General features: G+C 39.3%; 2 protein-coding genes across 3 annotated transcripts in view; one reads left to right on the top strand and one right to left on the bottom strand.

Annotated features, from left to right (window-relative positions):
* Window positions 1-272: 272 nt before the first annotated feature.
* Window positions 273-12904, top strand: MSH6 (mutS homolog 6). Of its 2 annotated transcripts, none has more exons than XM_010183548.1 (9): window positions 273-474; window positions 2618-2793; window positions 4244-6788; window positions 8137-8402; window positions 9015-9132; window positions 11083-11172; window positions 11815-11969; window positions 12159-12358; window positions 12823-12904. In XM_010183548.1, the coding sequence occupies exons 1-9, from the start codon at window positions 315-317 to the stop codon at window positions 12902-12904; spliced, it is 3792 nt and encodes a 1263-aa protein (XP_010181850.1). In that variant the 5' UTR covers window positions 273-314. The 2 variants fall into 2 exon arrangements, with proteins under 2 accessions (XP_010181850.1, XP_010181851.1); XM_010183549.1 differs by having other exon boundaries at window positions 288-474; window positions 4247-6788.
* Window positions 12905-12958: 54 nt separating this feature from the next.
* The window catches only part of FBXO11 (F-box protein 11), a 39885-nt gene continuing 30533 nt past the window's right edge, over window positions 12959-22310 (bottom strand). Inside the window, exons 11-22 of the mRNA XM_010183550.1 lie at window positions 20986-21203; window positions 20582-20667; window positions 20406-20500; window positions 19239-19361; window positions 19047-19132; window positions 18622-18698; window positions 18366-18509; window positions 17320-17430; window positions 16065-16172; window positions 14879-14987; window positions 14378-14476; window positions 12959-14288 (exon numbers count right to left, since the gene is read on the bottom strand). Coding sequence (XP_010181852.1) covers window positions 14159-14288; window positions 14378-14476; window positions 14879-14987; window positions 16065-16172; window positions 17320-17430; window positions 18366-18509; window positions 18622-18698; window positions 19047-19132; window positions 19239-19361; window positions 20406-20500; window positions 20582-20667; window positions 20986-21203 — 1386 coding nt within the window. The 3' untranslated portion in view covers window positions 12959-14158. The remainder of the gene's footprint in view (window positions 14289-14377; window positions 14477-14878; window positions 14988-16064; window positions 16173-17319; window positions 17431-18365; window positions 18510-18621; window positions 18699-19046; window positions 19133-19238; window positions 19362-20405; window positions 20501-20581; window positions 20668-20985; window positions 21204-22310) is intronic.

The following is a 22310-nucleotide window of genomic DNA, read 5'->3' on the forward strand; positions in this document are numbered from 1 at the left end:
CCTTCTGACCTCAGCCAGTCTTCTGTGACTATAAAGCTTTATCTCTGTGGGGATCCAGTAGAACTTAAAGTAGCAAATAATAATAAAAAAATGATTTAAGAGAAGTATTGGTAGTTGTATAGAAGGACTGTATAATCGAGGTTGCACCATCTAGGAGCCTTCCAAGGCCTTCAGAGGGCGAGCTGCTCAGAAGCAGTGTGTGGTTATGTTTATGAAGAGAGCTGTTTTACATGTTTATATTCCTTAAATTACACATCTGTTGTCTTTGCAGCATCTCCTGTGAGTATTCACCTGGTGACTTGGTCTGGGCCAAGATGGAAGGTTATCCTTGGTGGCCGTGTCTCATTTACAACCATCCGACTGAAAAAACAATAGTCAGAGGAAAAGGGAAATCCACTCGTATCCATGTACAGTTTTTTGATGACAGCCCTACAAGAGGCTGGGTCAGTATTAAATATCTGAGGCCATATAAAGGTAAGAGATATAAATAAAACTTTTTGAAATGGAAATACGCCACTTGTTTTGGAAAAACAGGCGTGGAATATAGGGTATGGTATTCTTCATAGAGAAAGAGCAGCAAAACTAAGATCAGTATTGAGTGGGGAGGCATGTTGCTGAAAACAGTCACTGGCTGGAAACTGTCATTTGTAAATCGTGTTGCTTTGAACTGTCTTGTTCATCAAACCAATACTTTGGGTGTAATACAGTATTTTGATATACTATAGGATTTGTTTATGATGTCAGTGAAACAACTGAATTTAAACAGTTTCTTCCTTTTTACAAGGCAGAGTTCCATCTCGTGTTATCATGTATTCATCTGGTTTTTTGCTTATTTGTACTTAAATGTACTGCACTTAAGCCATAGTTAATTTTAAATTAAAATGGTAAAAAACATTACCGTAAGTGTTAACATAACTTAACACAAGTGAATTAGTATGTGGTTTATATGTATCTTTCCTGAAGGTATTTTAAAAGAATGAAATGTATTTTAACAGCTTGCAGTTGCACTTAGAAGCAGATACAGGTAAGGAGAATTGATCTTTTAAGCACAGGAACATTGATCTGTCCGCAAGAAATGTGGTTAAAGCAGTGTTCTGAGAAAAACTATTTAAAATACAGGCTTTGCTTTTAAATTCAGACAAAAAGCATCTTTGTATACAGAGTAAGCGTGTTGGAGTCTTTGGGTAAGAAAATGGAGGAGTTTCCTATGTTGTGTTATTGGTTGTAAGTAAATAAGTATATACAATACAGGGCTAGACTTCTAACAGTTGGGCATGCAAGAAGTGGAGTTATATACCAGTTGGTTAAGTGAATATGCAGGTGTTGGACACTTGAGTATGCAAGTATGTTAAATTATACAGTGAGGTTTTTCTCCTGACATTGTTAAACTGTCAGCATTAAAGGCAAAATATTTTTAGATTGTCTCACTGCATTTACAAAACTAAAATGGAGATCTGGTTTGGTAATGTGTTGCATTTGTGCAGTAGAAGCAGCCACTTGTAGCTCTGTGCTTTGCTACTGCAAGCTCAGAGAAGTAAATGGGAGAAAGAATTCAGTTTGGCTTATTTCTGAGATAGTTGGCCTCCTACAAGTCAGCTGCTTTTTGTCTATTCTTGGCTTAGAGCTGAGGCTTCAGTTAATAGCAGCGTATGAAGGGATTCACAAGAGCAGGTGAGAGGACCCATTGAAGCAGATCCTGCTGTCATGTGCAGCCAGCTAAACTTACAAGAGCAGAAAAAGGAATTGCCCTTCCCCATCTATAGTCTACTTTTATGTTCTGCTTCTTTCTTTCCTGAAGTTGAATAGATAATAAGTTATATATACCATTCATTTCTTGAACGTGGCATTAAGATGAATCTCATCATCTTTGGGGACCCTTTCTAGAAATCAGTCTGTAGATTGGTTGGCTTTGTTTTTGTTTGTGCAGGCAGTGGAAGGAGCAACCGTGGTGCTCAAGAGATATGAAAGTGGATGAGGGAATGGTGGTGTTATTAATAGTAGGCTGTGCTTGATACCCTGCAGTGTCAGGATGAATTACTAGTGTGATTGACTATCAGCTAAGCTGGCCAAGATGCTGGTGTTGGGTCTGGACGCCTTGCTGCACTTACAGGTGCACTTTGAATGGCCAGCAGAGCATTAGCCAAGAGGTCTATGTCATAGGTGACTAATGCCCATAACTGGAAGATAACTTTATGATTGAACTTGCCTGTCATTGCTAAAATAACTGTGTCGTCTCAGTCAGGTTTGCTGCACTGCTAGCAGGAAGTGTTGCTTTTCAGTAACAACTGTTGTTAGTGTGAGGGTGCTTAGAGCTTAGCTTAGAGATATTCAGATGTAATAATGAGTTACAGTAATAGAAGCAATTCTTCAAGCGTTCATATACTAGGCAGGCATTTCATTTGCAAGTGTTTAGACTTTCTCTAGGGATAGTTTATCAGATTGAGTGATGGGTTGCTATATTTAAGGTGTGGTGGGAATGACTGGTAACAAGATAGAGTGTTAGGTAATTACACTAGTTGTCTGAATACATTTAAAAGTGAAGTATGAACGCTAACTAAAGGACTGGCTAAATGCTAGACTAACTTCAGTTTCTGACAAATTATTTGTGGTTTTACAGGCTCATCAGATGGGGAGACACTGAAGGGAGGTATGTTTTATAGTACAAAGCCTGAAATCAAAAGAGCAATGGTGCTAGCGGATGATGCAGTGAGTAAAGATAAAACTAAGCGGCTTGAACTGGCAGTATGCAATGAACCTTCAGATGCAGAGGAGGAGGAAGAGGAAGAAGAAGAGGTGGAGGTAATTTTTATTTGCTGTCATTCTCAGAAACAGTGCTAGAACTTAGAAGCTGTCTCTTGTAACTAAGCACGGAATATCCTGCAATACTCTTGCAAAGTAATCACAGCTTATCTGCTCTTTAATCATGTATGCATATGTATCCATATGTCTCTTTTTGTACTACAGCTGTCTTGTCAGGTTATATGCTGGTCGCTCACCTTTTCTAGTTAGAAAGACAAGTCAAATACCTCTTTGGTGTTCTGTATGGTAAGGACTGACCTCAGAAGATAGTTAACTTCTCTAACTCTTCATTGATCACTTCCTGGTATCCCAGGTGACCCACTTACTCTCTCATGAAGTACTTTTTTTTCTGTTGCATCTTTTTTTTTTTCTCTATCTGCTATTCATGTTCCAAGTTCGACCTGAACTTGTAATTTGTCATAAGGTAGAAATATCTGACTTTGAGTGTTCATCTTAAGGCATTAAATTAGATTTTTGCAGCCTGCCCTCATTCTGTGAAGTAGCAATAAAATACAAATTATAGTACTGTTTACACAGATTTGTTGGTGGGGTAACTAAAAAGAGATCTTTTATTGTATTGTATTCACGTTGTATTGTGAATAATTCAAATACTGTTTCAGTACCTACTACTGTATGCATTGGAATATATTTCTTTGGAAAGGAATGGTATGAGGAAACTGTCAATGGGGCAGTGATTTTCCTTACCTCTTCTGTCAGCATGGGCCATCTACTCTTTGTCCTGTGACATTGCCACTAGGGACAGGTGCCACTCCAAGCATTGTGTAATGTTCATGGCAGCAGTGTAGTGGGCACTGGCACTTTGTACTCATTATAGTCCCTCCACTGCTGTTTTTCTACAGCACTGGTGCTGGAGTCCCTAAAGTTTCAGGCTGAAAAGGCAAATAATGGAATTTCTTTTCTTCCTCCTAGACATTTATTATCTTCTTGGAGGTTACTATAACATAATATGTTTGTAGGTGGAAATAGATTGTTAATGCAAAAAAAAAATCATAGGCAAAATTCACATAAGCTAGTACTGAAAGGCTGCAAAACCTTTGGGTCACATATCTGACATAGATCAGTAGGAAAAAATTACAGCACAGAGTTAGCTTATGGAGGTGTTTCTCCTTTGTGCTGAATTTCATATACCACATGTCTTTTGTCCAGTTAAAATGTTTTGTTCATCAGCATCACTTATGCAGAGCAATGAATGAGGCTGTAAAGAATACAAAGAGCATTAACTATGCCACTGGCTGATAGTTTATCCAGAAAAAAAAATTATATTCTGTGAAGGTAAAAGTAATTGACTGTGGCACTACTGTCTCTTGCTTGAAGTTTCATAGCTACTGCATTATTGCACATTTTTGTGCTTCTTTTTGCAGCAGCAATACTTTACTTTGTAGTCAGAGGTTTTTTAATAGGTAAAATAGTTTTTTTTTTCCAGCAGATGAGTGGAAGTGCATCAGGCAACAGTGATGACTGTAACAGTGAGGAGGATGTGAAGAGTAACAAGCGAGTAATGAGCAGGGAAAGTGCCATAAAAGCCAAAAGAAGAAGAGTGTTGGATTCTGACAGCGATCATGATGGTTCTGACGTAGAGTTCAAGCCTGATGTGAAAGAAGCGGCAAGCAGTGAGGAAGCCAGTAGTGGGGTGGATGAAAACGAGTCTACTGACACAGAGACAGACGTAGAGAGTGTTGCAGAAAGTCCCATAAAAGTCCCCACTAAACGAAAGAGAAGAGAGAGAACCAAGCCTGCTAAGAGGAGTAACTTAGAGAATGAACGTTCTGAAACGCCCAAAAGAGCAGCAACAGTTTCTTCAGAAGCCAAGTCTAAGCTGACGTCATTTGCAGCACCTGAAAGTTTTGAATCTCAAGCAAATGCTTGCAGCGGAGGCATCAGTGGCTTCGCAGTATGGGAACATGAAAAGCTTGATTGGCTGCAGGAAGGGAAAAAGAAAGATGCGCACAGGCGACGGCAGAGTGACCCCGAGTATGACCCCTGTACTCTGTACGTACCTGAGGACTATCTCAACAAGTGTACACCAGGAATGCGGAGGTGGTGGCAGCTGAAAAGTCAAAATTTTGATGCTGTGATTTGCTACAAAGTTGGAAAATTTTATGAGTTGTATCATATGGATGCAGTCATTGGTGTAAATGAGTTGGGCCTGATCTTTATGAAAGGCGCTTGGGCCCATTCCGGTTTCCCAGAAACTGCCTTTGGCAGATTCTCTGATGTTCTGGTGCAGAAAGGCTACAAGGTAGCCCGTGTTGAACAAACAGAAACTCCCGAAATGATGGAAACACGCTGCAAGTCAATGGCCCATCCAACAAAATTTGACAAGGTTGTACGCCGAGAAATATGCAGAATCATCACCAAAGGCACTCAGACTTACAGCATTCTGGATAGTGATCCCTCTGAGAACCATAACAAATACCTTCTGTGTGTCAAGGAAAAAGAAGACTCCTCTGCACAGCGCATTTATGGGGTCTGCTTTGTTGACACATCAGTGGGGAAGTTTTATGTTGGCCAGTTCTCAGATGACCGGCACTGTTCGAGGTTTAGGACTTTAGTAGCACATTACACTCCTGTGCAGGTACTGTATGAGAAGGGGAACCTCTCTCTGGACACACAGAAGATACTGAAGGGCTCACTTGTTTCTTGCATTCAGGAAGGGCTGACCTCTGGTTCCCAGTTCTGGAACGCACCTAAAACACTAAAAGTCCTCCTTGAAGAAGGATATTTCAAGGAGAAACAGAACTCTGAAAACGGATGCTTTCTGCCCTCTGTAATCAAATCTCTGACTTCAGAGAGTGACTCGCTGGGATTAACTCCTGGTGAAAACAGTGAATTAGCATTGTCAGCTCTCGGGGGATGTGTCTTCTATCTCAAAAAATGTCTGATTGATCAGGAGTTGTTATCGCTGGCAAACTTTGAGGAGTACATCCCTGTGGATATTGATCTTGCAAAAGCTACGAGTTCAAGTAGTTTCTTTGCCAAAACTGACCAGCGGATGGTGCTGGATGGAGTCACCCTGATGAACTTGGAAGTCCTGCAGAATGGCACCAATGGAACCACGGAAGGTACTTTGTTGGAAAGGATTGATTCGTGTTGTACACCATTTGGGAAGCGACTCCTGAAACAGTGGCTCTGCGCTCCACTTTGTAATCCTAAATCCATCAATGACCGTTTAGATGCTGTTGAGGACCTTCTGGCAGTGCCACATAAAATGTCTGAAGTTAGTGAGCACCTGAAGAAACTTCCTGACCTCGAAAGGCTGCTCAGCAAAATTCACAGTATTGGATCCCCACTTAAAAGTCAGAACCATCCTGACAGCAGGGCCATCTTTTATGAAGAAGTCAAATACAGCAAAAAAAAGATTGCAGATTTTTTGTCTGCACTGGAGGGGTTTAAAGTAATGAACGAAATTGTTGATGTCATGGAAGAAATTGCCAGTGACTTCAAATCTAAAGTCCTTAAGCAGCTGGTCACCCGCAAAGCCGGAAATCCAGATGGCCACTTCCCAGACTTGAGTGCAGAGCTGAAAAGGTGGGATACTGCTTTTGATCATAACCAGGCGCGGAAGACAGGAGTGATTACTCCAAAGGCGGGCTTTGACCCCGATTATGATAAAGCACTACAGGATATTAAAGCTGTGGAGGAAGATCTTCATAAGTACCTGGATAAGCAACGCAAACTGCTTGGGTACAAATCTGTGCTGTACTGGGGGACAGGCAAAAACCGCTACCAAATGGAAATACCAGAAAGTGTAATATCACGTAATTTGCCTGAGGAATATGAGTTGAAGTCCACCAGGAAGGGATATAAGCGTTACTGGACCAAGGAGATTGAGAGGATGCTGGCTGCAATGGTTAATGCTGAAGAGCGCAGAGATGCAGCACTCAAAGACTGCATGAGGCGCTTGTTTTACAACTTTGATAAGAACAGCAAGGACTGGCAGACAGCTGTGGAATGCATTGCTGTGCTAGGTAAGTGGTCTTCTTCATCTTGACATATAGTAAAATTACTCTTTTATAGTAAATGGTGAAATCTGATCTAGCTAAGCAAAAAAGGCTTGTTGCCAGCTCTTAATTTGTAGTTTAAATACTGTCATTGTCGGAACAGCATTGATAATTAAGTGATCACTTCTTCCCTTCCTGACAGTAAATGGCAGAACAGTTGCTGAGTCTTGCTGTTTGCAAGCTTTTTCTTCATTCCTGTTTCGTGATTGTAGTGTGCAGCTGAGTATTTCTCATAGCCTGGTGGGTCTCCTGCTGCTTCTAGGATTCTCGTATGTGGATTGGTGGCTTCTCATTAAATGAAGGCAGTGATGCAGATGGAGGTATATGAATCTAACCTGCTAGACATCTTCTTTCCATCTGAGCAGGCTGCTTTCTCAGCAGCCTTTAGAAACAAAAAAGTAGTCGTTGCCACTGCCTTGAAGAAGGCAGTCTAGTAGGGAGACTTGCCCACATCTTCCTTAAATTCTGGGGTAAACAGTCTCCTGTATTCTTTTGTCAGGACTGGCGTACTCTTGTACTGTGGATTTTCTGCTGCATGAGGCACTCTGGATTGTGTTTGTTCCAGGGAAAAATGAAAGCAGTCTCTGAATGCCGCTGGGGCAGAAGAGGGAGGACAGGCAGGCAGCAAGTGTTGTTTAGGAATGGAGTCTGAGTGGGCAGGGAGAGCTGGGAGGCAGTCACAGCAGCTACAGCACAGTGCCAGGGTGAGGGCTGCACTGATTTTCAACAGAGAGGGAGACAGCTCTCAGGCTCAGCTGTAATCTGTGTACATAAAGTCTCTAAAATCGCGTAACACGGTCTCATTTTGTAGGTAATCAGCTTTTAGATCCTTAGAGCTAGGCTAATTGAGGGGTGGTGTGCTGCTGCTTTTTTCTAGACCAACAGAATTTTAATAAACAAATTTATTCTGGCAACTTTCAAGCACTATTATGATTCTTAATGTAATTCACTGTCACAGAAGTTGATTTCCTTTTTACTTATCTTGTTCCAAATTAAAAACCAATGCAAGAAAATATTTTATATACGTAGATTAAAAATAGCTTTTGAAGTTAAATGATGTGGATTTTTAAAGACTTTCAAAATAAAAACTATAGGAGAGGATTTTTAAATCTGGAAGGAATAAGGAAAGACTTTGTGAATATTTCCTTTTACTTGTTCTTCTTGGGTACTTCTTGGGTGTTTTCCTTAATAGGAAAATGGAATGGAAATGAAAAATTTTGATTACAAAAATGCTATTCAATGAATAAATGCATTCCAGTAAATGAATAAAGGAAGGTGAAAGTGTGACTTACCCGAATTTCTCTTAATCTTATAGATGTCTTGATGTCCCTTGCTAACTACAGTCAAGATGGTGACGGACAGCTGTGCCGACCTGTAATTCTGCTGCCTGTGGATAGTGCTCCTCCCTTCCTGGAACTTAAAAATTCACGCCATCCGTGCATTACAAAAACTTTCTTTGGGGATGATTTCATTCCTAATGACATCGTGATAGGCAGCAGAGATGAAGATAGCAGCAGTGAAGCTTCTTGTGTGTTAGTAACGGGCCCAAATATGGGTGGCAAATCTACGCTCATGAGACAGGTGATTGACTCTCTACATAAGACTGAATGTTCCAGAGTATCTCTGTTTTGCAGAAAGGAATTACGTGACTTGACTGTTTTTAAATGTCAGAGGAGGTCCTGTCAGTTGTCTTCAGGGTGTGCAGCACAGTACAGCACTTACACTGTAAGACAAAATACAATCTGGTAGAAAATGCCTGTGTTTAGACAATAGATTTTCTACTGCCAGTTACTTTAGTAAGGAATAGGTTTTATTTATCTTACGAGAGATGGCTGGGAAAAAGTCTTTTATCCCTTTCAAGTGGACTTACCCAGGACTTGACATCATCTGACAAAACATGTTTCAGTAAGTTGAACAAGATGAACATAGAGATCAGTGGTAACTGGGAAAGCAGCAGGGATTTTGCTTTATAAACACTGTTTACTGTGATAACTTGTGTTCTGAAGGCTTTCAGAGTAGTTCAGTTCTGCTTGAGGTTATGATGCTGCAGTCTGGAGCTGTTAAAACAGTAGGAAGCTTTATGTACTCTAGTCTTTGTTTTAGGGGAAATAGTTTCATTTCCTCATTATCTGTATGGAACTGAAGCTCCAAGCACACAGTAAAAATGTAAATGTTTTAATGTTTGTTCTGCAGGCTGGTCTCCTGGTTATAATGGCTCAGCTGGGATGCTACGTACCTGCTGAAGTCTGCAGGCTTACACCAATTGACAGAGTGTTTACGAGGCTTGGTGCCTCAGACAGAATTATGTCAGGTGAGTTTCTGAAATCCGGCTGTCCAGAGTGCTTCTGCCACCAAGCAAGTTTCTTCTCTTGCTTTGAGTGGTAAGTTGGAAAGAGGTGGTCTGTTAATTTTGCAGGGAGAGCTGGGCAGCTAATTTGCTGCCTCTCATTTTTCAGAGTAGAAACAGGATTGTAGTTATGCTTGATTTGTTTGATATGCTTGTCATCCATTGTTTTGACAGACACACAGGATCACTTTTTAATGAACTGTAATATTAAAAGCCTGCCTTCCAGCTGGATGCAATGTCTTTTTGGGTATTGTACAGTCAGTTGTGTTCTACTTACGTAGGTATCTTTTTCTAAGTGTGTGTCCTGGAATAGGACAGCGATGTTCAGGGAGCTGTTGTAGAGGAGGTGTTTTTGTACCTTCTCGCAAGCGCTAGAGGCTCCTTGTTTCAATCAGAATCCCTGCCTTATGCCTGGAATCTGATTTCCTCAGATGAAGAGAGAGGCAGGCTTCCTTCTTGGGAGCCACGGTTGACAATTCTTGCAGTATTTTGTTTTTTCCATGGAGAAGACCACAGAAGTGGAGGATGACGTAACTGGAATAGGAAAGTCTGCCTGTGGTGGTAGGCCAAGTGGCATGGGGCTAGAAAAACAGTATTTTTTGTGGTAAGAAGAGCAGTATCACAACTCATTTAAGGAAGGTGCAGATTTTCTGTGATCTTTCAACTGAAAAATGTGGGTCAGTGAATATGAAAGGAGTTAAGCCGACTGAACTTGTTGCACATAAGGAATTTGGAAATGAATCATTCTGAGTTCTTAATTTAAAAAAATATTTATACTTCCCTAAATCAAAGCTTTTCTTTGTAGCTAGGGAATTGTATTAAGGCTTTCTTTGCCCAGCTATTGACCATTTGTTTTAACTTCAATACAAAAAAGTCTTAAGAATGTAAGAGTATTTAAATGCTCTGTCAACAGGTCTTTTATGAAGTAAAATTTAAGTAATACAATTTTTAAATTGCCTATGTAATTTTAGGGGTTTATTTTCTAAAGTGAAGAAATGGTTAATCTTAAACATTGTTAAAAACTTACTCAGTCCTGAAAACTTCTTTAAATAAATGCAGAAAATCAGGATTACTGAACACTGCTTTAATAATTAGTGTTGAAAAGCTTACGTTAGAGCACAGCAGTGCTAATGCAGTGTGAGTACAGGAAATAAATACTTGCCTGCTCTGAAATTACAGTAATTGCTGCTGCATGTGATTATTTGGAATTAAGCCTACAAAAACCAAGTAAATCTGGACTTTATACATGTGGATTTATCATGCGCGAGGGTCTGAATAATTGTGTACTTCTGCTTGTAATCTGCTAAAAAACGATTTCAGGTCCAAATTTCAGGCCTTGTATTATCTGGGTTGCTGGAACTCCTGTAAGATATTGAGACCTCAGCAACAGTACTTGAGTGAAGTTGTCAAAAGAAATACAGAATGTGTATGAGTACAGCCTTAATTATCTGAATATTTCATTACCTTATGATACTAACAACCAAACCAAGTCTGATATCTCAATCTTTTCTAAGATTTTTCTGCATGCTTTTTCACACTGAAAAGCCATGAGCCTTAGGCCTGCCCTGTGCACCTAAGAGCAAGAAGGGGCAAAAGATTCTTTCCATCTGGTATCCTTGTGCCCAGCTGGTCCATCTGATCAGTGCTATTTTAACCAGACAGATAGGGTGACCTAAAACTTACTTGTACTTGTGCCCATGCCTGTACTATTCAGGAACTAAAACCTGCTTTTGCTGGCAAATGGAGACCAATGATTTTCATGCTGATAAAAACCTTAGGTTTTGTGAATCTTCAGTTTGCTGTTACCTTTCATTTTAGCTCGACCAAGACTCTACTGCAGAATACATTGGGGTTTAGTTGTGGTTTTCAGATCTTCTGACTACTTCTTGGCTTTTTTTATCATTTCTTTTAAAGGTGAAAGTACCTTCTTTGTTGAATTGAGTGAGACTTCCAGCATTCTGCAGCATGCAACGGAGCATTCCCTTGTTCTTGTGGATGAACTGGGTAATTAGTCTATTTTGCAATAGATGGAAATTAAATCTGAGATTAAGGACTAGCTGTAAGGTTGTTGGGCTGTCTGAATGGCAACTGAGTACATGGGGGCAGTTTTATACTAATGCTGTTCACATTGAACTGCTTGGTATCTATGCAGTTCTCTCTAAAACATGTACTTAACTGCCCTGGGAACTAATACAACACCCTTCCAGTCGTTATTAGCCTATTTCTAGCTGAGTTTTCCTGCTTTCCTTTGCATAATTACTTGCAGCAAACCTTAAGCAAGCCAGTAGCAAGTCTCAAAAGAGTAGAAATGTTTCCTTCTGCAGTGCAGAAGAGAGTGCAATTGTTATAGGGCAAATAAAAGCCTTTTGAGGGTGACAGAGCACTGGAACAGGCTGCCCAGAGAGGCTGTGGAGTCTCTTTCTCTGGAGATACTCAAAACCCACCTGGCTGCTGTCCTGTGTTACTTGCTGTAGGTGAACCTACTTCAGCAGACGGGTTGGACTAGATGATCTCCAAAGGTCACTTCCAACCCCCACCATTCTGTGAAATACTCATCACTTCACACTGATGCTTTTGGCTCCTGCTGTTTGTCAGTCTTCCACACAATGCATTGCATTTGTCTTTGCTTTTCCATTTCTTGTCCAGGCAGAGGCACAGCTACTTTTGACGGAACAGCTATCGCGAGTGCAGTTGTGAAAGAACTGGCAGAGAAGATCAAGTGCCGGACTCTGTTCTCCACGCACTACCACTCGCTGGTAGAGGACTATTCACACAACGTGGCTGTGCAGCTCGGACACATGGTATGTGTGTATAAGCTGTAATGCACAAATTGTGGGTACTAAAGTGGAGGATTTTTCTTTGTGGCCTGCAGAGCTTGTGTTGTGCATGCTTCTCTGCACTCCTCTGCCCAGAGTCACAGATATGTTTCATGCATTTATGAGTCTGTAGCCAAGTATCACAAACACTCACTTGTAACTTACTCTTTCTAGGCATGTATGGTTGAAAATGAGAGTGAAGATCCAAGCCAGGAAACAATTACGTTCCTGTATAAGTTCATTGGAGGAGCTTGTCCAAAGAGCTATGGCTTCAATGCAGCAAGACTTGCTAATATTCCAGAGGAAGTTATTCAGAAGGGGCACAGAAAAGCAAAAGAGTTTGAAAAAACAACTATTTCATTGAGAATATTTAGGTAAGACCTTGGTTTTCCATTTTTAAGTTGCACGTTGCTTAGTAGGCATCCACTTTTTAAGATTTTGAGTAGTGGGTTTTGCTCAGTCTCACAGTGGAGGGGGAAGTTGAAACTATTTTTGTGAATATCAAATGTACTTCCCAAGCAGTGAGGGAGGGAATTACTAAAGCCTGACTACAAGATGGCAGACACGATGAGTGATGCCATATTTTAAGCCTTGGGTCACTGTACCAGTCTCTAGGGCCGAGAGCTTCATTTGCAGAGGTGCTGGGTTGGCTGTGAGCTGAGTCAAAGAGAAGGACTGTGTGAAGAAGCCCAGTGCTGATGGCTGCTGTAGCTGCTGGCAGCCTTCACACCAGAGGTGAAATGGCATCTGCATCTCCTAAAGCTCTGCAGGCACCAGGGAGCTCAGACTCTGCCTCTCTGTCTCCATTCAATAAAGCTGACTTTGTTCTTTTCCTCAGGTACCTGTGCCTGGTGGTGGATGGTGCAGCATGTGATGCAAATGCTGTTCAGAAACTTACTGGTATGCTCAACCAGCTTTGAGAACACAAGAGTTTTTGTACTGGCGGTTTGTTAAGAAGGTGGTATCAGACAACATGATGATCTAATAAACTTTATTTTTTAAAAATGACCATTTTTCCATTGTCTTTCCTAGGAAATTAAACCCTTTAATTCTTAACCTACCCTCTACATAATGGTTATTGAGTACTCCACAATATATTAAGTCTAGATGTTATGGTACATGCATACACTTTCAGGCTGTTGATTACCCACTGTCACCAATACACATAAAATGGAAAAAAGCTATGAAACTGTATAGGGCTGTATATATACTTGTCTCAGCTTCATTAGAGCAGGAAATTGTTGTGATTTCCAGCAGGTTATGTAAGTAATGTCCAGACTGTTCAAAAAAAAACTATGAACAGAGTAAAGTACAAGACTGTTTTGAGGAGACTTTCTACCGTGTACTTTAAAACATAGTAAAATTTCATTCACAAAACTTAGTTACATGGGTACTTTGTTTTATAGTGCATTATAGTCTAGGAAGTCTCATTAAAACACTCGCTTTTTTGTTAGGGTGATTTGAGTACAGACTATTGCTGGGGCAGGGAAGGAGATTATTCTAACTTCAGAGGACACCAGAAAAATTGCTGGATATAATTTAAGATTAGTGTTTTCTCTTTCATAGAAAGAACGTACATACTGGGACATGAGTACAGTTACAGCAAGTCTAGGTGTGCTAACAAAACAGGACACATTCAAGTACAATAAGATTTTTTGCTTGAAATTAGAAACAAACTACATGAGATTAAAGCATTAAAATCATATTTCTCAATCTGAATAAATGTTAAAAAAATCAAAAGAAATGCAGAAGTGCTAGCTCACATTTTTTTTACCATGTTACAAAAGCAATTGGTACCCATGTCCATAAAGGCAGCAACAAAGAATGCTGCTTGTCTACAGAATAGTACTACTGCAAATTGGACTGCGTTTCAATGCTACTTGTAAAAACACCAGCTTTCAGAAGTTGGTATCTGTACAAAATTGCAGCTTATTTTTCTTCACTTGTCCCTTCAAAGTCTTTGTTTACACAGTAATGCTAAAACGCCCAGTTCTGTTATCCTGAGTCAACATATTGCCACTTTCTTTTTTGGTAGGTTGAGCTCCATAGTGTCAACACCTCACACATCCGCTTTAATACAGTCTCTTTCTGCAGAAATGGGCAAGTATAACTTCCTCAAAAAAAAAAGTTTTGATAAGATATCAGAATGGCAGGACTTTCTTTCTGAAAGGATTTCAGTTGTGCTGCAATGTATTAGATTCTATAGGTGGAGCAGAGTCGTATAGTGTATCTGTATCATGTGTAGGCTCTCCAGCAAGCGTACAGGGATTAGACAGTGTTCCAGCACCACAGTCACAGAAAAACCTAGGGAAAAATAATTTAAAAAAAGAGCTCTTTAGTTTCTACTTTACTTGTGCTGTCAAAATTGCTCAGCTTACTCTTTTGAAACATACCTATCATGTCTAATGAATTCTACGTCATGTCCTTGATGGCACTTCTTAATGCAGTTCACACATATGGCATTACGGTCAGTGGTGTTGCAGGTGTGACATCTGAAGTAAAATGCAGCACATTAGGCATGGATCAAAAACTGATGGGCTGAGCAAAGTGCTTGGGGAGGGTGTGGGAGCAGAGCAGCACCAAAGAAAGGATGCGTGCACAACTGGAGCTTGAGAATTTTACATCAGCTTGGATTTCATGGCATACTTCCGGCTGCTGGTTTCGGAACAGCAGTTCTGCCATGTATTCCCGTGGGCTCAGGTCTACTGTAACAAATTTTCCTCAATCCCACAGTAAATTCAAGACAATGGGAACTTGTTTAATCCTATTCTGTTGCAGTTGAGGAAGAGCACACATTTGCACATTAACAGACATACAGCAACAGTTTTATGGGTCTTGCTAGAAGAGAAATTGTGTTTGAAAACATTACTGTAGGTGACAAAAGAACCCGTTACCTGTAGAAGTCATGCATTGGATAGCTGGTGTAACTTGATATTTTATATAAACACTGGCCTCTACTGACAGCTTTTTCTATGGCATCTTGATTGTTCATTATTTTGTTATCTGTTGGGGGGGAAAAAAGCCAAGAACTAATCACACCTAGATCAATGATATTTTCCTTGAGGTGTTACTACAGAGAATGCCCCACTTTTTTTAAGAGCTAAACCCATCAGGAACAGTTAGTTCTATGCTTGCATTTTAGTTTTGGCATTTAAGCATATCAAATCCTCAATGCCAGATTAGAAGGCAGACACCTGGACAGCACAATGCAGCCTCAGAACAGACTGCTCCTCTTTGCATGCACTGCACCCTTCATTTAAATATGCTCTGTGAACTGGTTTGTGAAAATGGTTAAAGAAAGCCTACCAGGCTTAACTTTTCTGTTGAGAAGTCTGAAACCCAAATGTTTGAAAGCCTCTTGTCGACCATAAGGACTTACACACATCTTTTTGAAAGCAGAAAAGCATAGCTCTTCCCCCAGGCACCATCCAGCACAAGGGAAGTGGGAATTAGGTCTGACCACCTCCAGCATTTAAAAGATGTGTCCAAGGCACAACACATTTGCTAATCCTCTCTCTTACTCAACTACTCCACCTTCTCCTGTCAAATCCCTAACCTCAAACTTTTGTCCACTCCCAGTAGTATCAGAGCACTGACAGAGTCATCAAGCCCAGGCACTATGAAGCAAGGAGCCAGAGCTTGTGTTTAAAGTGGTGTAAAGAATATATATGAGAAAAGGCATTACAAGTACAGCCAAGCAGGTAAAAACTCTGCAAATTTAACCTTTTTCTTCTAGATTAACCTTCTGGCACTGTCTGGTATGCAAACCATCACTCAAATCTCAATCTCCTACAAGAACATCTTGTCTCATGCACACTTCCCCACTGTTTGTGGAAATTTTATGTATGTGAACTGTTCCTATTTTAAGCTTAAGTTAACTTTGAAAGTGTCTGGCTGTCTAAAAATCTAAGGTAGCTTGACTTGGCTTATTACCTTCGGCTGAAACTCTTAGCTCAACGTAAAGTGGTACCAAATCTGAGCCCAAAAAAGTGGTAAAAAGTGGTACGATAAGCCCAAAATCCAGCACCAAATGACAAAATGTAAAGTGAACAAACACAACCAAGGAGGGCTTAGGCTCACCTTTCATCGTGACATTGACACCAGATGCTAGAAATAAACCTCCAAAGCGGTTGTTGAAAATCTGATTGCCCTCTAATGTTGCAGTTGCATGATTTGTTATTTCAATACCTTTATTGGGTCAGGAGAACAAAGAAGAGAAAAGAAAGCAGCAAAGTTAAATCCTTAGTTGATTGTGCATTCGTATCTCTCTCATGATCTATAAGTTTGCTCATTTTTTTGAGCCATCGTAAGCTCAGGGGAAAAAAGAAAAATAGCATAGCTAGAAATTGCGCTGTAATTTGCTATAAAACGGGTTCAAAAACTCCTGTTGAATCCTTTCAAAGAGCTACAGCTGGCATGCATGGTTTCTGGTAGTGACAATACACTACTAGTTTATCTGATCATAAAATGGTACTGAGATTGTGTATTTTCAAGGGGGATATGATTTTTGGGTGCTTAAAGCTGTCATCTTCAAGTATATTTGAAAGTTCTTGTGCACATATCTTACCCTTTTAAAAATATATTTTTTTAAAAGTTCTCAAGATGGGCACCTAAAATTCATTTATATCTTAGCTTTTATCAGTAACCCGTGTCTTCCAAGTCATTTGTCCAGGACTTTCTTGACAGCAACCTATCCTTCCCCCCCACCACACTGAAACAACACCTTTAGAGGCTCTTCTCAGAAAACTGCTTCTTCTGAAAGAAAGATGGGAGAAAACTCAAGAATGCAATTTTAGTTGAAATGGAATGGAAAGCAAGACGGATGGAACTGCGATCATTAAACAGTCAATTGCACAAAAATCACTCTTAAACATTCTTCATCTCTTTTGGAGTAAGAAATGCTCATTTTAATAATTTTCAAGTTTGTGGAATGAGAAAGTTGAACTTGAGATGCAATTCAAATCTCTTTAAAATGTCTATTTGCTCTGTTTCCTAGGTTTTAAAATATTCAAACCAGCATCCAGCAGATCCACTACAAATATGTCCTAGACAACTTCATCAATTACTTCTAAACTAAAATAATGAGAAGTACTTCACAGAAATACGAGACTGTAGAATGTGTTGTTTCTCAACATGCTCGTAATTCCAGAGACTGCTGTAAAGATATTCTGGCTACAGTTCTGAATTCTCAAATGATTTCTAGAATACACTGAAGGATATCCCAATTTCTGTTAAAATTACTAAATACTTTGAGGTAAAGAAACTCAGAGTTAGCTTTGTGAATAGCTTACTCTAAGCTCTAACGCTTCAAAATTTGATTTAAGCCAACACAAACCTGCAGCAAATCCATCGAATATCCGATTTTTCCTTAGCACAGGGTGGCTGTTGGTGCTGATAAGAACACCAGCTTGAGCATTCCTGAAGATATCATTCTCCTCCAGAAGACCTACGACAGACCAAACACTGTATCTGAGCTTGTTAACATGGCCTTACCTGCAACCATGCTGTGAAATATTTTCAAAAGATCTCATCGTGTCATCATCCTGCTAATTTCTTTCATTTGGGGAATACACACCAATAGCACTGACGTTAGTGATACAAGTTTAAAGTAATTCTCAGTGTATAATCATGTAAGTGTATTTTTTCAGTATACAGAATAAAATTTGGGATCTTATGAATCATTACTGAAAACTGCATTTTTAGGAAACGCTAAGTCTCTTCAATTTCCAAATTTTTCTTCAGTTTTTCTAACATCTGTCTGTTCTTGTCTTCTAAAATGAGCAGCCTGCCAAAGCAAACCTTAACTTGCATTTTTTTATTGCAGGACAGGATTGCTTTAAAATGCTTAACTTAAAATTAAAGCTCATTTACAGCAAGTGAGTATCTACAAATTATCAGAAGCTGTTATCAGGACACACAACAGTCAGGGGATTTCAGAGGACCACTGGTAAATTTACAAGTATACAAGAGATTTCTTAAAGATCTGTTTGGTTTGTTGGTTTTTTTTCCCCTAAATCTTTGACACTGGCAGAACCTGAACTGCTCAGATGCCTGATTTTGGCTACGTGACTTGAATTCAACACTGCCTTTCAGTCAAATGGCAACACTCCCAGAAGCAGATGGGATAAAAGGACTGTCCTAAGCAGCGACCTAACAGTCTCCTTGAATGAGATTAACCACCTCTCTGCCTCCTACAGATCTCAGTATTACTGATGTAATTAAGGCTAAAAAGCATCAGTGTATGTTCATTATAACTATTTTACTACTTCAGAAGACGAGAGCTATGTTTCTACAGGACACTTCAAAAAGGACACTGTTTAATCTGAAATTAAAAACTCTTATCCAGAACATTCAGTATATGCCAGTAAGAGAAAAAACTACCTCTTCCCCCATTAAATATACAGATGCCTCCATCTCTTCCATCATGGATTTTATTTCTTCTTAGTGTAGGATTACTGTCTGTTTTAATCCATACACCAGCCATTGCATTATCAAAAATTTCATTGTCTTCTATAAATCCAAGCCCTAAAGTTCAAGGAAGTTTGGAAAAAAAATAAAATCAAAAAGGATAATAAATGGGAAGATATAATATTGCAGAACATAAACAATTCTGGGTAAACATCAGAAACAAACCTACCAGAATTATAAACAAGGATACCACCATTCTGACCACCCCAGATCTTGTTGCGTCTAATTTTGGGGTTGCTTCCAGTTCTAGAGAGAAACAGAGGCAAAAAAGTAATTTAAACAGTTTACTGTCTCCCAACGCCAAATGTTTAAAACACCTCTACAGAAGCATCCAAGAGATTTCTGCTTGAAAGTCTTACTAAAATACAGTTACTTCCAAACATGCAAACGGATTTTAGCTTTACAGACTTCAAGGGCAACACATTTTAGTCAATATCCAGGCTCTGTTAGTAATGGCTTTCTTGTAAGTTGAAGCGTATTAGATTTTTTTAAAAAGTTAATTTTAGAAACAAAATTACAAGTACAAGTAAAAAAGACACAGAAGAGCACAAACAAGCTATGTCTGTTTTGACATGAAGTCAGAATATGTTTTACCTTATCTGAACCCCTGAGTACATGTGATTATAGATGTCATTGTCTTCTAATACGCCATGTCCATTATCATAAAAATAAACTCCAACCTAAAATATCAAGAATTAAATTATTAGTTCCAAAGTAATTAATTATTAAAAAAATAGAAGAACTTCCTTCTTTATGGTCCCCCTGTAACCACAGAACAAAACTCACCTGCTTCCCACTGTGTATTCTGTTTCTCCTCAAGACTGGAGTGCTCCCTGTTGTCACCCAGACTCCAGCCAAAGTATTGCTGTAAACTTCATTTTCCTCAATCACACCTTGACCTTTTTCATGCTAAATACAAGACAATTTAAGATTAAGAGAAAACTTGCTAACTGCCAATACAGTTTTTCTGGCTGTGCCCACAGCCCTCCCCAGCATGGCTTATTTACTGTAGGAAAGCAATTATTTTCTATGGGAGTACATATGTTTCGGTTTGTTTTTAAGTAACAGTACATCATGATTTGGAATGTTTGCCATGAAATGAACATTCTGCATGTAAATAATTTCACGGCTCTGCAGCCATATTTGCAAATCTCTGGTAGCTGCTGGTAGAAGAGATACTTCCCCAGTGCCATGCTATCAGATGAAAGCTGTGATACCTGGCACTTAAACCTACACCCAGCCCTGGCCCTCAGACTGAAAAAGAATTGGCATGACTCTTAAGGTAACTGTCTTCACCACGCGATTGTGCTTAAAAGTATCAATATTCTTGGTCAGGGTAAGCCATTCTGCTTAGATTTACAGAATGAACAGACGAAGCTGCACGCTTGCGGCATTAGCTGAACCTTAGGTGACTTTGGCAGAAAGATACGCAAATATTTCTCAAAATCTGATACTGCTTAAGGAAACCTGACAACTCTCTCAGTTCAATTAGCAGAGTCCTGGCACATGCTGGAATCTGCACTTTATTCCTCACTTTTACAATACATGACAGTACAGCAATTGCAATGTATATCATCCTGAAGGCACCAAAAAAATTTTTCTGAGGTTAGTGGTAAACACATTACACTACAAAAGAGCTGAACAGATTTCTATTTCTTTTCTTAAATAATGACAAACTTATATGAAAACTAAGTCTTTAAAAATCTTTTATACAAGAAATGGTGAAACTGTCATCCATCCCATTTTAAATCTTTCACTCTATAACAGAAATAATTCATAAGAACCTTTATTTTTTAAATATCAATGCCAGCTTCAGTCTATTACAATTTGCCTAGTTTATAAGGTAAGAAATTCAGTTGTTGAGAGTACAATCAAACTTTTTACATAGTGTACCCTTTTCCAACATCTCTATGAAAAGACAAGTCTGCACGACTGTTTGCAGGTAATACTTACCACATAAATTCCACCATGTTGACCATCATGAATCTTGTTGTGTCGAACTATGGGACAGCTGTTTGTTCGAATCTGTATTCCTGCTAATGCATTACCTGTTAACAAAAAGGTTATTTAATACAACTTACTTACGCTTTTTTTTCAGAATTCAAGATGCAACAAGCAAATTAGCTTACCATAAATGTCATTTCCTTCAATAAGGCCTCTTCCATCGCCAAAGATATAAACACCACCTTGATTCCCATTAAAAATTGCATTGCCCCTAGGAAACAAAAAGTATCCGCATTACGAAATGATTATAATACTATAATACACTGTACAATACTCTACATGTAGGTAGTGTCTAGGATTGTGCAATATTCAGATTTAAAATAGAGAATTTATGTTCTGTTGCTTTAAGAAATACATACAAGTATACACGCAAATTAAAAATGCAGTTCAGCCAAATACAGACAGCAATTTCATTTTCATTCAGGAGTATTTACAGTTCATTATAAATAAATGAAATAAAAGTGCACTTTTCCCATCCCCAACAAATCTCTTCCTCTAAGTAGTAAAATATCAATGAGGAAAACGATACCTTATTGTTGGGTCACTGTTTGAGGTAATCCAAACACCTGCAAAATTGTTTGCATAGATTTTGTTCTCTATGAATTGTCCTCTTCCTTTTTCATGAACATAGATTCCTCCAGTCTGGCCGTGATGGATTTCACACCGAACTACTGTAGGATTGGCATATGCTTTCACTTCAAAACCTGCTATCCTGTTTCTATGTATGTTGCAGCTCTCAAAATAACCCTTAAGACACAAAACATGCAGTTTCCTGTAAAAGTCTTTTTTAAAATTAAGGGTATTCCCTCCCCTCCCCTCTAAATACACTCCTTTAAAAGGAAACAGTATCAAAATTGACAATATGTAAGTACTAATATAGCTAATTTAAACAGCTACTGCAACTGTATCATGTTTGGTTTTTTTTTTTTCCAAAATAAAATACTGTTTCAGAGACACTGTGTTTGCATTGCTATTTATTACTACCCATGGAATACCAAGAAAAAATGGCAGCTCTGACTATAGCACCTTGAACTGGACTGAATATCAGGTCTCCTTAACAGCTCCTAAGGATCAAACTCCTTTCAAAGGCCAGAAAGGCCACAGGTCCAATATAAAAAGGATAGTGCTCTGGAGAAGATTACCTATTTATTTTCAGACTCAGAACCATTTATAGTTACTAAAAATATGATTTATTTAGTAAGAAGTGTCCTAAATATCTTTGAAATAACAGGTCAGAATAAATACATAGGAATGTAGGGAGACGAGTAGTTTTTCCGGGGCTTGACGGGCCTGAGCAGCCAACTGGAGAACCTTTTTTCCACCCTGTCCCTTTTTTAAAAGTGGTGTACACTTCCATGTAGACACTGCAATAGTTGTAAGCCTACAACAAAACTGTATTTAAACAGATGTTTTATAAACAGCATAGCTATGAGGGGAAAAAACCCCAAAAACATTCCACAAAGCCATCCCAGGCATGCACCTCTTCCTATGCTAAGCTAACAGGCACTCGCGTACCAGCGCAACGAACGGGTCCATCTGAAAATTCATCTGGCAAAATGGTTGTTTTCTGCTGGTCCAGTTCATTTCAGGGTCATGCAAAGTAACTGCATTAGTCTTTGCAAAGCATTTTCCTGAGACAGTTTTAGATACTAAAATTCAACCCATTCTTTGAGATGAACTTTAATGGTCTTATATGCCAACTAAAAGAACAGAAACTAAACAACTCTAAGAGAGCAAGCATCTCCTAGCGATTGTCTACCATCCCCAATAAGTGATGTGTCTTAATTTGTGGATGGCTTGAGTGCAGGCTCTTGAAAGCTCTAACCCACGCTATTTCCAGCACGCAGCTGCAGA

This window comes from Mesitornis unicolor, unplaced genomic scaffold, assembly GCF_000695765.1.
Source record: "Mesitornis unicolor isolate BGI_N332 unplaced genomic scaffold, ASM69576v1 scaffold2274, whole genome shotgun sequence".
In the NCBI taxonomy this organism is placed as follows: domain Eukaryota; kingdom Metazoa; phylum Chordata; class Aves; order Mesitornithiformes; family Mesitornithidae; genus Mesitornis; species Mesitornis unicolor.

Excerpts from the sequence above, each read along its gene's own strand:
- MSH6 (XM_010183548.1), top strand. The coding sequence starts at position 315 with ATGGAAGGTTATCCTTGGTGGCCGTGTCTCATTTACAACCATCCGACT. Across the intron at positions 8,403-9,014 it reads AATCTACGCTCATGAGACAG|GCTGGTCTCCTGGTTATAAT; the intron begins GTGATTGACTCT and ends TTTGTTCTGCAG. Across the intron at positions 12,359-12,822 it reads ATTTCATTGAGAATATTTAG|GTACCTGTGCCTGGTGGTGG; the intron begins GTAAGACCTTGG and ends TCTTTTCCTCAG.